Raw genomic sequence first — 14,214 nt, forward strand, 5'->3', positions numbered from 1 at the left:
TGTCACTGTTAACAAGCAATTTTTGATTCTTACAGAGTCCCTTTAAAGCTGCAGTCGTTAACTTTGAGTGAATATGATAAAAAAAAATGTTTTTATAAAATGGTCACTATATCCTGACAGTAGTGCATGAGACAGATAATCTGAAAAAAAAACATTAGATTCCTCCGCCTTCTCCTGGTGCTCCTAATGGCATTTGCAAGATTCCATTGCGCCCGAAGGAAAACCAATCAAAGCCGAGCTGTCTCTGAGCAGCTGTCAATCAATGCATGTGAAACTCAAACTCTGATCAAACAGTCAAACTAGGCAGCGTTGATCAAATATGAATCAAGATTCTGATTACTGTAATGCCTATTTCTCTCCTCAACAGTTTGGCTGTAAAATGAGAAAGTTTGTTACCCGGCCGCCATGTTGAAAAAAGTCAGGCTAAAACCAAGCACCGTGCTACAGAGCAAACTTTCTCATTTTACAGCTAAACCGTACACTACAATATGTTTCTGAAGACATTTGAGGTGAGAAATAGGCATTAACGTAACAGAATATTGATCCATATTTGATCAGCGCTGCCTAGTTTGACCGTTTGATCAGAGTTCACAAGTTTTTGCGAGCAGTGATTGACAGCTGCTCAGAGAAAGCTTGGCTCTGATTGGTTGTTTTCCTCTGACGATGTGAAATGCTTCAAATGTCATCAGGAGCACTAGGAGGAGGCAGAGGAACATGATTTTTTTTCACAGATTAACCGTCATGTGCACTACTGTCAGGATATGGTGACCATTTTATAATAATTTTTTATTATATTTGCTTCAAGTTATCAATTTCAGAGAAAACTAGACTTCTGCTCCACCTCTGTTTTCAGGCTTTAGAACATCTAGCCTGTGACGGGAGACTTTGGCCAATCACAGGTCAATTCAGAGAGAGAGAGCGTTCCTATTGGCTGTGCTCCGGTCATGTGACTGGCGTTCCTTCAAGATATCTCAAGATGGCTGCCAGGTCACAAACTTTCTCATTTTACAGCTAAACCGTGCACTACAAGATGATTCTGAAAACATTTGATGTGAGAAATAGGCATTACAGTAACACAATATTGATTCATATTTGATCAGCGCTGCCTAGTTTGACCGTTCAGAGTTCGCAAGTGATTGACAGCTGGCTCTCATAGACAGCAGACTCCAGATCAGCTCTGACTGCTTGTTTTCCTCCGGTCTGTGAAATCTTGCAGATGCCGTTAGGAGCACCGGAGGACATCGGGGCACATGTTTTTTTCAGGTTACCTGTTTCATGCACTACTGTCAGGATATAGTGACCGTTTTATAAAAAAAGCTCTTTTTAATCATATTTGATCCAATCTCCCTACTTCAGCTTTAATGGTTTGAGTTCATTCAAGGAATAGAGAATGACCAAAATGTTTTACACATCTAATTTAAGCTAAAACACATTGTATGATTAATCCCCTTTCCTGTCCTCCCTGTGCTGCTGCTGCTTGCCACTGTTTAGTGCTGTTTGCATCAGTGGAGGCTGGTCCATAGAGGCAGAGGAGGTTGCTCCTCCTAAATCTTTTGAGAGGCAAGAAGGAGATCAAAATCTAAAAAAAAAATAAGTCATCAACAAATCTCAGTATCATTTATAAAATATTTATCCCTCTTCTTTGGAAAAAATCCATTATCTAATAAATTCTAATTAAAATGTCTCAACAGCGACACCTGCAGGGCAGAGGGGAAAGGGCAGCATGTGTGTGTCAAGTGGTTGTGAGTATTGTGGGGGTTAAGGGAGGACAAGCACCCTCCGTCCTCCCTTAGGGCGGGACATCTTATATCCACTCAATGCATTGCAGGACACCGCCAGGGGAATGGAGAGCTCCGCTCTGCTGGTGCATAACTCGGGCCCCGCTACCTCAGCTGTCCGGGCTGGACTGACAGTAGAATTACAGCGGGACTGTCGGGGTCCCGGTCTGACGTATGCTTCTGTAACTTACTCCGCGCACCCCGGACCGGATCCCGGCAACAGATCCCAACTGTAACGTATTGGGTCGCTGCGTCACCGCTCGTTGGACTGACAGGCTTCTAGTGACACAAACTAGGGATGCTCATTTTGAAAAATGTTCTTAACCGATAACCGACCCTCGTTAACTGATTATTAACCGTTAACCGACAAGATTTGTGCCTCGTACCAGCTGCAGGAGCACAACAGATATTGGTTGAAGGGAGTCTCCAGTTCAGCGTCCAGGAGCGTTAACTTAGCAGCTACGATGCTGCGTGTAGTGTCGCGGACATGCAGCCACTTTCCCAGTAAAAGTCTCCACCGCACATTTAGTGTAGTTTAGCAGGTTGTCTGCTGTGTGTCTGCCCGGCGGAACTTTAGCGAGTGTCCACAAACAGTGTGTGTATTTGTGCTACGTTAGCAGCTCTAGCCTTCGTGCTCGCCACTGCACACGTAGTCTGCGTAACTTTAGTGAGTTTCCAACAGACCGTGTGTGTGTGTTGGTGGTGAGTGTGAGGTTGTTGGTGTTGTTCTAGCTGTGATCGTAGGTGTAGCAGTGTGTGTACAGTTTATTTGTTGGTGAATAAATGCTACGAAACTACAACTCCTCCACTCCACTCAAGCGAGCCAGAGACCGGAGCCAACTTCCTGTATCCTGCAACTCCGGCTCCGCCTCTTAAGGTGGGCTGTTAAGGTGGACCAGCTTTTCTCCTTAAAGAGACGAGTTGCTCCTCTGAGCCGCTCAGCTTTTTAATTAATTATCAACATTTCTTTTAACCGTTTTAACTGATAGCATTAATCGGTTAAAATGCTTAATGTCGGTTAACGGTTAGACGGTTAATTATTGACATCCCTAACATAAACACACACACGAGGTTCATCCCCATGCAGACTGCAGTGATTGTTTATTAGAAATCTTCTAAGTCGTTGTTTTACTGCTCAATAAGAAAGTAGAGATAAGCCCAACTCAGCTGACTCCCCAGTAGGAAGAATATGTTTCTCACCATATCTCCAAAATAATAATAGAGCCATAACTGCCCTGCTTCAAAGAGATGTTCATATGTCATCATGGCATATTGGAATCGGTTTGTAACTGATATATAGGCTATTGAAAGAAGCAGTGAATAAGGATAAGGAAGTGAATCACTACATGCAGAAATTAAAAAAAGACATAAAGACCTTGGCAGATTTGTCATTGATCATATATTTAAAGACATTATTATGGGAAAATGTGGTGTTTGGTTTCTTCAAAAACACCAAAACAATATTTTCTTATAATAAATTTGTTTTCTTTAATCTTTTATTCATAAATATAAATTAAACAATAAATACCTTATATTATATATTTGTTTAGTGTGATATACCCCTGGCTCTTTTGTTATTGTTATACTGAATGTGAATTATGTTCTCATGTTTAATAAATAAAGAAAGTAGAGAAGTATCCAACTAGTGTAAAATAACATGACGTCGTGGGTTGGCTTTTCCTCCCGTCCTCCACAATTTTTTGAGTCGCCAGCCGCCACTAGTGTCCATGATGTGTATGTTTGAATTGCAGTGGTCAGCGATGCAGTGTGCTGCGTGAGGGCACGTCGCACTTAGATCTTTGAGGCGGAATGGACAGACAAAGAGAAAGAGAGGAATAAAAGAGGGGAGTATGTCTGGAATCAATGGCTCTCCTCTCCCTCTCCTCTGGCTGCGGTATGAGGCTGCTGCCTGAGATAATATTTAGACAGGGATGGAGTTTCATCCCTGGCCTTGCAGGGCAACGCACCACCAAAACTCTCCTATACGCTTTCCATCTATTCTGTCTCGTACTCTCAATTCAATTCAATTCAAGGGGGCTTTATTGGCTTGAAATCTTCCAAGAGAAATGTTGCTAAATCATCAAAATGCAATTTATCCAAATATTTGGACAGTACACAGTAACAGTATATTAACATTAACACAAGCTTATTGTGTGGTGTGTGGGTGTGTGTGTGTGTGTGTGTGTGTGTGTGTGTATTAGGGCTGTCAAAGTTAACGCGACAATAACGCATTAACGCAAATTCATTTCAACACCTCTAATTTCTTTAACACAACTTGTGATTTTTAGGTTGTTTCAAAGCTAGAGTGAAGATACTGGCATCATATGAAACTTAAAAAAAACTAAGGAATCCCTCGGTACCAACCATGTCATACTAGCTTGTCGTGATGGAGGTTAAAATACGCTGCATACTTTTAATACTAAATTTTGGAGAGCAAAAACTGGCACAGACATTTTCAAAGTGGTCCCTTGACCTCTGACCTCCTGATATGTGAATGTAAATGGGTTCTATGGGTACCCACGAGTCTCCCCTTTACAGACATGTCCACTTTATGATAATCACATGCAGTTTGGGGCAAGTCATAGTCAAGTCAGCACACTGACAGCTGTTGTTGTCTGTTGGGCTGCAGTTTGCCATGTTATGATTTGAGCATTCTGAGGTTACCTGTGAGGGTTTCTGGACAAGATTTGTCATTGTTTTGTGTTGTTATTTGATTTTCAACAATAAATATATACATATATGTGTATAAAGCAAGCATATTTGCCCACTCCCACTTACTGAGGGATAAGAGTATTAAATACTTCACAAATCTCCCTTTAAGGTACATTTGAACAGATAAAAATTAATTCCATTTAATTTGCGATTAATCACAATTGACTATGGACAATCATGCGATTAATTGCGATTCAATATTTGAATCGATTGACAGCCCTAATATATACACACATAGAACTGATTTCTAAATGCAGTCCAGCATAACTCTCCAGCACTTATTGAAAGTTTATGAGCCAAAAAAATACAAAATGGGAAGCAATAAAGAAAGAAAAGAGAGAGGAAGGCCCAGCTTCAGACACCCACATATCACTCAGGAGAACTGGAAGAATGTGATGTGCAGCAGCACTGTTTTTGTTGCAGAGCATGAGGTTAAAAAAAGTCAGATCAAAATAGTTTTGAGGAGCTGCAGCATGGACTGCTTGTCACACTGCAACAGGCAATGAAAGAGTGACACTGATCTGCACTCTCAGTCTCAACCGACCTTACTTTGTGCTCACTCTCGACTAATCTCCCACTCTGTCTGTCTCAGATCGGAGCAGAGAGGAGCACAGAAATTAGCTGAACACTAAAACAGATGGTTGAAATGTTGCCTATCACCACTAGGTGTCCCTAGATCTCCCAACAACAGGGAGGACAGATGGAAGGTGCCTATAACTCACAATTCCCTATATACTATGTTATATGGCCACTCATATAGACGGAGGCAGAAACACACATGCCCCCTGAAGGTGAAACAGACAGACACAAACACGCTGTCGCCACATCCGACTCTGTAACCGTAGTGTCTCAGCTCAGCACCCCCCTCTTTTCATACCCATCTAAAGTCTGTAGATTTCTCATGGCTTTCATTAGGGGTATAAATATGGCTCTCCGTGGCTCCCAGTGCTGCTGACCACAGGAAACTAGTGAGGAATAATCCAGCCTCTCTTGATTTATGGCTTTTATAGAGGAAGTCTGCTGGAAACATTTGTTCTCCAAAACTCGGTGCGATTATTTCTTATTCTGCTGTGTTTTCAATGATGTAGTATGTGGAGTGAGTGAGGGGAGAGGTGGCAAGTGAGAGATGCAAAGGAAAGCAGGAGAGACAAAAGAGCGCCTAATAGCAATGCCAGAAATTCACTCATAATGTGACAATATTGCACGTTCTGTGGGTATGTTTTCTAACAGAAATTGAGATGACTGCTCACATTGTACACAGAATTTCTTAGTGTGTGAAAACAGCCAGTTTTCGACTATCATGCATTGTACTTACCAGTATTATCCTCACTTTGTTACTTAAACCAAACATCCAGTAGTAGAATAGTACAAATTAAAATGGTACATATTATGTGGACTCTTTCTTTCTGTGTCCCTGACAGTACTTCAGCTTAAATGTTACATTAGGGGCGCCTGGGTTAGCTCAGTTGGTAGAGCGGGCGTCCATGTATTAAGGCTTGGTCCTGACCGCGGCGGCCCGGGTTCGAATCCGGCCTGTGGCCCTTTCCGCATCCACTCTCTCTCTCCCCCCTTTCAAGACTCTATCCACTGTCCTGTCATAAAAAAAATGGAAAAATGCCCCCAAAAAAATAACTTTAAAAAAAAAAGAAAAAAGAATGTTACATTAGGGTCCACACTCGCTAAAACTGAAAATGATTCCAAACTAGGGCTGTCAATCAATTAAAATATTTAATCCCGATTAATCGCATGATTGTCCATAGTTAATTGTGAGTGATCGCAAATTAATTGCACATTTTTTATCTGTTCAAAATGTACCTTAAAGGGAGATTTGTCAAGTATTTAATACTCTTATCAACATGGGAGTGGGCAAATATGCTGCTTTATGCAAATGTATGTATATATTTATTATTTTAAATAAATTAACAACACAAAACAATGACAGATATTGTCCAGAAACCCTCACAGGTACTGCATCTAGCATAAAAAATATGCTCCAATCATAACATGGCAAACTGCAGCCCAACAGGCAACAACAGCTGTCAGCGTTAAAGAAATTAGTGGCATTAAAACAAATCTGCGTTAATGCATTATCGGGTTAACTTTGACAGCTCTATTCCAAACATTTGGGTATTTCTACTGTGGTACACGAGCATCTACAAGTACAGCTCAAACAACTGGTCAATCAGCTGTTTGACTAAACTATTCTTATTATTATAAATTAATTATCTTTTTAATTTTCAATTGCTGGTTGGACAAAACAAGCGATTTGTATAAGTCACGCTGGGCTATGGGAAATTGTGATATTTTTCACTATTTTTTTTATCATTTTATTAATAAAACAAGTAATCGAGAGAATAAGCAACAGCTTAATCAATGAGTAAAATAATTGTTAGTTGCAGCCCCAGTCTTCCACAACACCAGTCATTTTGCCATAGACAAGGGCCCATTAAAAAACATGGCCAAGAATATCACACAGCTGTTTGGCAAAAATGTTTAAATCAGCATCAGATGAAGACAATGAAGCCTGGCTGCTTATAGCTAGCGTACCTGCACTCCTAAGGTTGGGGTCCATGTCTGGCATCTCTTTAACAGCCTCAGGACTCACACTGTAGATGGATGCTCCTGCCTCATTGGTTATACTGGTGAAAGAAAGGAGAGGACAAAAAAAAAAAATATATATATATATATATATATATATATAGGAACAGGGAATAAGAGGCAGGTTGGGGGAGAAGGTGTGAAAGAGGAAGCCAATTAGGGGGCGAGGGGAGACGGACAGACCTAGCCAAAGCTTAACCATCATTACTGACATTATGGCCAAAATAGCATCATCACAAGCGGGCATGGCTTAATATTAACAGCACAATTACAATATTTCAAATGCACTTCCTTTAGGAATTCAACTAACCGCAGGTGCGAAGAACCACATGCATCCTGATAGCATGTATGAGCCATTGGCTTGGTATATATAACTATGAATTGTTATACATTCAGAGACTGACATATTAAGAATAGGTCAATGAGTCCGGTAACTGAGTGAGATCATTTTGCCTACTTAAAAGTATGGCGCTCCCTGGGTAAGTATAGATTCGCAATCACCTATTTTTCTGTGAATATTATTTCCCCTTTGCACGGTGAAACGCTTGACACTTTAATGACAGACAATGTGAGCTCTTTGTTAAAGTACAGATCATCAGCAGATCTCTGCAGTGCACTCACAATTTATATAACACTACTGCCATCTAGAGGTCTTTGGTGTGTACTGCTATTTGTCAGTATCTACATTGCTGTCATGAGTGATGTTGAGAATTTTTACAAAAAAAAGGTTACTGTACAACAGTGGTGTTAGCGTTACGATTAATACTCTATCCAATGTAAGGCCAGGAAAAACCCTGGATGTCCTCAGGTTAGGATGTACAATTCTTGCTCAGAAATCTAGAAGAAGATATGCTTTTTGCTCATTCTTGTGTAGACCTGAAGACAAAATACCACTCCCAATTTGCACACAGTCAGATTTCTCTAAAATATGCGGTCTGCGTGCAAAGCTAACCAAGAGAAGAGAACCACGTTTTCAAACTTAAAATATCTGAGGTAAAAAAAAAAATTAAAAAAAAACAGACACCAACTGCTGTCACTGAAAACTTGAATTCAAGGATTCAGGCACAGTATGTCCTACTTCTACGTGAAATATTTTCAGAGCAAGAGCCAGATTTTAATGGAATGTTTAGGTGAAAAGAGTAGGGATGCACTGATACCGAAACACTTTCTGCTGGCAGTACATTCAAGTTTCCTCAGTTACCTATACATTGAGTACTGTTTCACTGGAGAAAAGCTATCAATGCTAGCAAGTGTTTTTTTTAGATTAAAGCTAGGATTGCTAATTTTAAGAAACTAACAAGAGTACACTAGATTTAAAAAATGATCCAACCGAAAAACTAAGGATGCACCGATACTGGATCAGATATTGGCCCGATATTGACTCAAATAGCTGGATCGGGTATTGGTGACCGATCGATTCAATTTAATTCTATGTTTATATTCTATATACATTAGATATTGTAATTGTAATTCCTGTTTGTGACCAATTTGTTGCAGTACTACAGTGGTTTACACTTGAATCGTAATTACTGTTAATTTCTAAGATTTTGTTTTAATAAGTTGCTGGTGCACGATTTACTATTTTTATAATAAATAACAATTAAATAAATGTATATCTATGATTTTATTTGTTACATTTTGTTTTACAAAGTTAAGAAAGCGATGTTTACGTCAAACCTGAAATTAGACTGCCTTACACATAAAAGAATGATCCCAGTCACTTCCACACAGTGAGGCATACAGCTCATTAATTAAACACTGCTATCAGATCCCTACTCGGTATTGGCCCATACCCAAAGCCCAGGTATCGAGATTGAAAAAGTCAGATCAGTGCATCCCTAGAAAAGAGAAATTTCTGTCAGGGGTACAAGAACAAAAAATAAAAACAGGGACTGCCTTAATTAACTTCAGTCATTTGTTGTTCCTGCCAGCTTTCATTTGATACAGTTGAATGGTGAATAAGGGTTTGCCAGAATGACAGCGTTCAGTCCTAATAAATATAATTATTATACTGCTTAGTTTCATGTACATTTCAGTGCATTATAATTCATTCAATTACTTATTATTTATGTAAAGGGATTATTAGATAAGATTTTAAGAAGACTTAACAAAAACACCCTTCAAATTACAGTACTACCCGATAAAATCAACACACAATGATTCATTTCATTCAGCTGAAATTGAGCTAAATTGAGCTCACGTGTCAATTTCTGTATTATTGACATTTTTAACATCTTGACAATGTAAATGAACCGAATCCACCTGACAACATGGGGTTTACATGGCAACAAATTAAACCATTTCCCATGTTAATGTATTCAGTATAAAGTAGGCCGCTTACCACCCATCACCATACAGACAGGACGGTGGTACAACAAAGCCACCGATACCCGTGTTGATGCAACCGACAAACAACTGAAGCTGTCATGTTGTTTAGTCCTTCTATTCTCTCGGCTGGATGGAAGGGGGGGGTGACTGGAGGAAGAAAGGGGCCTCAGGGCTGACCAATATGAGGAAGGGGTCAGTACCTTCCCAATGTCCACAACTCTGAATGAGACCTTCTGTAGTACACACTGACACACACACACACACACACACACACACACACACACACACACACTATCCCAGAGGCCTGGACCTTGCCGCAACAACCTTGCCAATTAGAAGTATCTTGTTAATGAGGAGTGGCAGAGGCCTTCTGATGGGAATCACATTTAAATGAACTTGTCCTCCCTCCCTCTCTTTCCCATCCTCTCTACTCATCCCTTCCTCCGCCTCACTGTTCTTTTTGTCAGCTCCTTATCCATCGTGCTGACAGCTGACATATCGCCATGGTGACACTGCTAACGAGCACTGGCACATGACCTTCAAGGAGGTCAAACCAGAGCTGGTCATTAACCTGACACACACGGCGTGTCCCGCACGCACACAGAGGCGTAAAGACACACGTCATTTATGCTGAGTAAGACACAGAGATAACATGAATATAATTAAAAAATATCACAGCTCTCTCTCTCTCTTTAAACGTTAAAGAAGATAGACGAGGCGTTCAATTATGCCAAATGGAAAGAAAACACAGAAGGCACCACTAAACCTCCCTCTCTGTCCTCATTCAGAGGCAGTAGGACAATGGAGGTCAAGTGAAAGAGAGGCAGCGTCTCAGCTGGTTTTGTTCAAGAAAGACAGAATAGGAGGGCAGACAAACGTTAAATAATAAAAAAAAAAGATATCATTAGGAACACATACAAATAGAATGCAAGAGGATATGGAGAGGAAAGTAAGGGAGACCACCAGCCCCTATCATGTCTAACTTAATTAAGGCTGCCGCTGGGACAGCTGGGTAACAGCCCGGTCATGGATACAGCTCTGAGCCCTCGTCGCCATAGCGTCCATGGCTGTCGCCATAGTGAGGGCATCATCCTGGCAGCCAGCAGAAGGTTGTCTGCTCCCCAGCTCTCTGGCCTAAGTGGATGGATGGTCGAAGCATAGACACACACACACACACGCACGCACGATCGCCTCTTGGTGTAAAGCGATGAATTGGCGGCCCTGTAGGGTTACCATTTATTCGCACTCTCTTTTGCTTTCTCAACACAGGCCAGCTTTTAGCCCTGTCCCATCCTGGGGCAAAGTCACCAACTGGCTCCCCTATCTGTCCCCCTACTGGCCATCTTTGAGACACACCCTTGGGCCTGACACACAAACACACACACCCTGACATGCCCCCCCCCCCCGCTGCCCCTCAAGAAACCTAACATTGGAAGAGATGGATACACACTTTGATACCTCATTACAGCCTTCTGGCTCACACGGCCTGAATCTAAATTAAAAACAGCTCATCAGATCAGTCAGAAATGAAGAGGGGCAATAATATCATGAACTAATTTGATACACAGGACAAAAAGTTGGAGGGAGGGGGGGAAGGGTAACGGCACTATAGGTTGAAAAAGAACGCAAGATTGATGTTTGGTTTGAAGAAATTGTTGTATTTCTAAGTATTCTAGGCACACAGACACATAATACGTGGCACGAGAAGGTTCAAAACCTTAAGTTAGTCATATGGATCTGAAGTACCTCCATCAAAAGTGAGTGACTTTGTAGATGTTAAAACTTGGGTTGATTCCAGTTGTGAGGAGCCCATAAAGTCATCGCTCATTTGACTGTTAATGGTAGAACATGGTACTGCAGAACATTATGTAACTTACCCTCATTTATCTAATATCTGAAGAAAACTGAACAGTTGAGATAGATGGATAGATGGATAGATGGATAGACGGATAGACAGATAGACGGATGGATAGATTGATAGATATTTTCCAGAAACCCTCACAGGTACTGCATTTAGCATAACAAAATATGCTCCAAGCCCAACAGGCAACAACAGCTGTCAGTGTGTCAGTGTGCTGACTTGACTATGACTTGCCCCCAAACTGCATGTGATTATCATAAAGTGGGCATGTCTGTAAAGGGGAGACTCGTGGGTACCCATAGAACCCATTTACATTCACATATCTGGAGGTCAGAGGTCAAGGGACCCCTTTGAAAATGTAGCGTTCTTAAGTTTGGAGCGTAATTTAGCCTCCTTTGCGTGGCATGGCACCAACGGATTCCTCAGGTTTTCTAGTTTCATAGACGACAGTATCTTCACTCTAGCTTTAAAACTGAGCCCGCTACATCTTACAAATCTTAAGTTGCGTTAAAGAAATTAGTGGCACCAAAACAAATGTGCGTTAACACGTTATTATCGCGTTAACTTTGACTAGATTGTACACATTTTTAGATGGCTTTCAATTCGAACATTTGAGAGAACTGAGGATTGCACACACACACACACACACACACCTACAGTATATAGTATCCTACTATACTGGCTCAATCTGTCACTTTCTTTGTCCACAACTCAGTTTGTGTTCAAGATAGTTGGATTGGCCTCATTTTACTGCCTTAGAAGGAGTTGTGATGTCACATACTACCAGCCCAAAAAATATATTCATATAAAAAAAAAAAAACACACACACAAGTTTCTCTGTCCCGGCTGCTCAAACAGCTTGGGTCCATTGTTCAGTCAGCTGCAAAGCATGACCTCAGGGAGACAAATTGAGGGACGCACCATCTCTCTCTCTCTCTCTCTCTCTCACACACACACACACACACACACGTCGGGTCTGAAGACGATGACATTTTTCACAGAGAAAAGCGTCCAAATGGCAGGTGTCAGGGGCCGTCAGTCTCTAGCGAGGCGCTAGAAGGCAGGCAGGCACACGCACACACACATAAACTCCAACTGCCAGTGTGAGGCACGTCTGAAAAGAGCAAAGCCTCACAGACACTCATGTCAATCTGGTAGCAGGAAAGGCCTCCACTTGTGTCACGCACAAATGCATACACACACGCATACACACACACACACACACACACACCCCAAAATCAAATACACACAAGGCATGTCACGCAGACTCATCACACATTTGTCACACGCAAGACCATCGCAGGGAACACTGGAACCCTACGGGAGGGCGGTATGGAGGGAGGGTGGACGGAGGGGAAGAAGAACGGACGGAGGACTGACCACCAGTGAGGCGTGATGGGATGAGAGCGGGTGCTGTGGGTGATATGGATGAGGCTGGCAGATATTCACTGTCCACCACCTGCGAATGCCAAAGATCCTCAGCCCGACGCCTCTTCCCTACCCATGACGAGCTACACACACAAGCACAAATCTAGAATTCTCAAGAAAAATTGCTAAGGCGTGGTGCAATCTGCTTCAAAACAAAAGGTGGAACACAACAAATTGACGGTATAAGGATAGCGGGTACCATATGCTGTATAGATTGTAAAGCCCCTTGAGTCAAAATTGTATAGAAATAATAGGGGTGGAAAAAAAAATTAGTTTCACCTATGTATCGCAATTTCTTTTTACAATTTTGAAATCGATTTTTTTTTAATGCTATTTGCTTCATTTGAGTCTATGCGGCAGTAGAAGGAAGTTGCCGCTTTTATTGTTGTAGTCTGAGTAACGTGACATCATATCGATCCGTAATCCGTCAGAACCCCGAAACTAACCGCAGCCGGCCACGGCGAGCAGAAACAAGAAAGTAGAAAAACGACGGGGAGTCCGCGTGGATACGACCTGCATCCTCACATTTTAAATCCAGCATGGTAAACACTACACATCCAGTAAAGGATGGAAACACTTTGGGTTTTACACATTACAGGAAAATCAGAGCTCGACATCACGGCTAAAGCTGCATGCTAACTCTGTCACGGACAGGAAACGTTATAGTGTTGCGGTAACGTGTGGTCCAACCAGCCGCCATTCGCACCTCCGTGGTCAAATCGGCGCAACTGTAGAGCACCCATATACTGACATTCATGTTCTCTGCATTGAAACGGCCCCGATGGAGCTGATCATGGATGGACAAAGAGAACGGAGCTGACAGGAGAGCTAGAGACCACCTTGGAGAAGTTAGAGGAAGTAGACACGTATGACTACGTCCGTTTTTCAAAATAAGGTGTTAACAAAGGGAACTGTATATACAAATTACATATATGGAAATAAGATTAATGGATTATATTCACCAGAAGTATAAAACATTACATGTCCCTTATAAATTATAAAGAAAATAACACTAATCTGTGAGGGAAATGTCTTTATTCTTTGATTTTTGGGTTGGTGGAAAACTTTCATAAATAATTCTTGACAATGATCCTGATATATTTGACTTCAGGACATCTCTGACTACATACATGCTGAAAATCAAACATTTTTACTGGATTAGTTTAGATATTTTCCAAAGTAAAAGTCCCTAGAAGTGTATGATTCAGCTTTTTCCCCATGGTCTAAAAAATTAACAAACATTGTAATATCTAATCGCAATACTTAAAAATCGCAATACATATTTCGAATCGGCACCCAAGAATTGTGATAGCATCGAATATGGAGATACAGTAGGTGTATCGCCCCAGCCTTAATAAATAATTGACTAGATTTATCTTTTCAGTTTGAATTATCTGTCTCAAAGCTGGTTTTGCCTGTAATATAGGAAGCTATCTCCTATAGCTCCTGGAGGGTTGGAAGGAAGGAAGGAAGGAAGGATAGAGAGGAAGAAGGAATGAAGTAAAGAGG

General features: G+C 41.3%; 1 protein-coding gene across 1 annotated transcript in view; it reads right to left on the minus strand.

Annotated features, from left to right (window-relative positions):
• The window catches only part of srbd1 (S1 RNA binding domain 1), a 90,663-nt gene that overhangs the window by 39,588 nt on the left and 36,861 nt on the right, over window positions 1-14,214 (minus strand). Inside the window, 1 exon segment of the mRNA XM_037781282.1 lies at window positions 7,038-7,129. Within this exon segment, the coding sequence (XP_037637210.1) occupies window positions 7,038-7,129 (92 nt within the window).

This window comes from Sebastes umbrosus, chromosome 10, assembly GCF_015220745.1.
Source record: "Sebastes umbrosus isolate fSebUmb1 chromosome 10, fSebUmb1.pri, whole genome shotgun sequence".
Lineage (NCBI taxonomy): Eukaryota > Metazoa > Chordata > Actinopteri > Perciformes > Sebastidae > Sebastes > Sebastes umbrosus.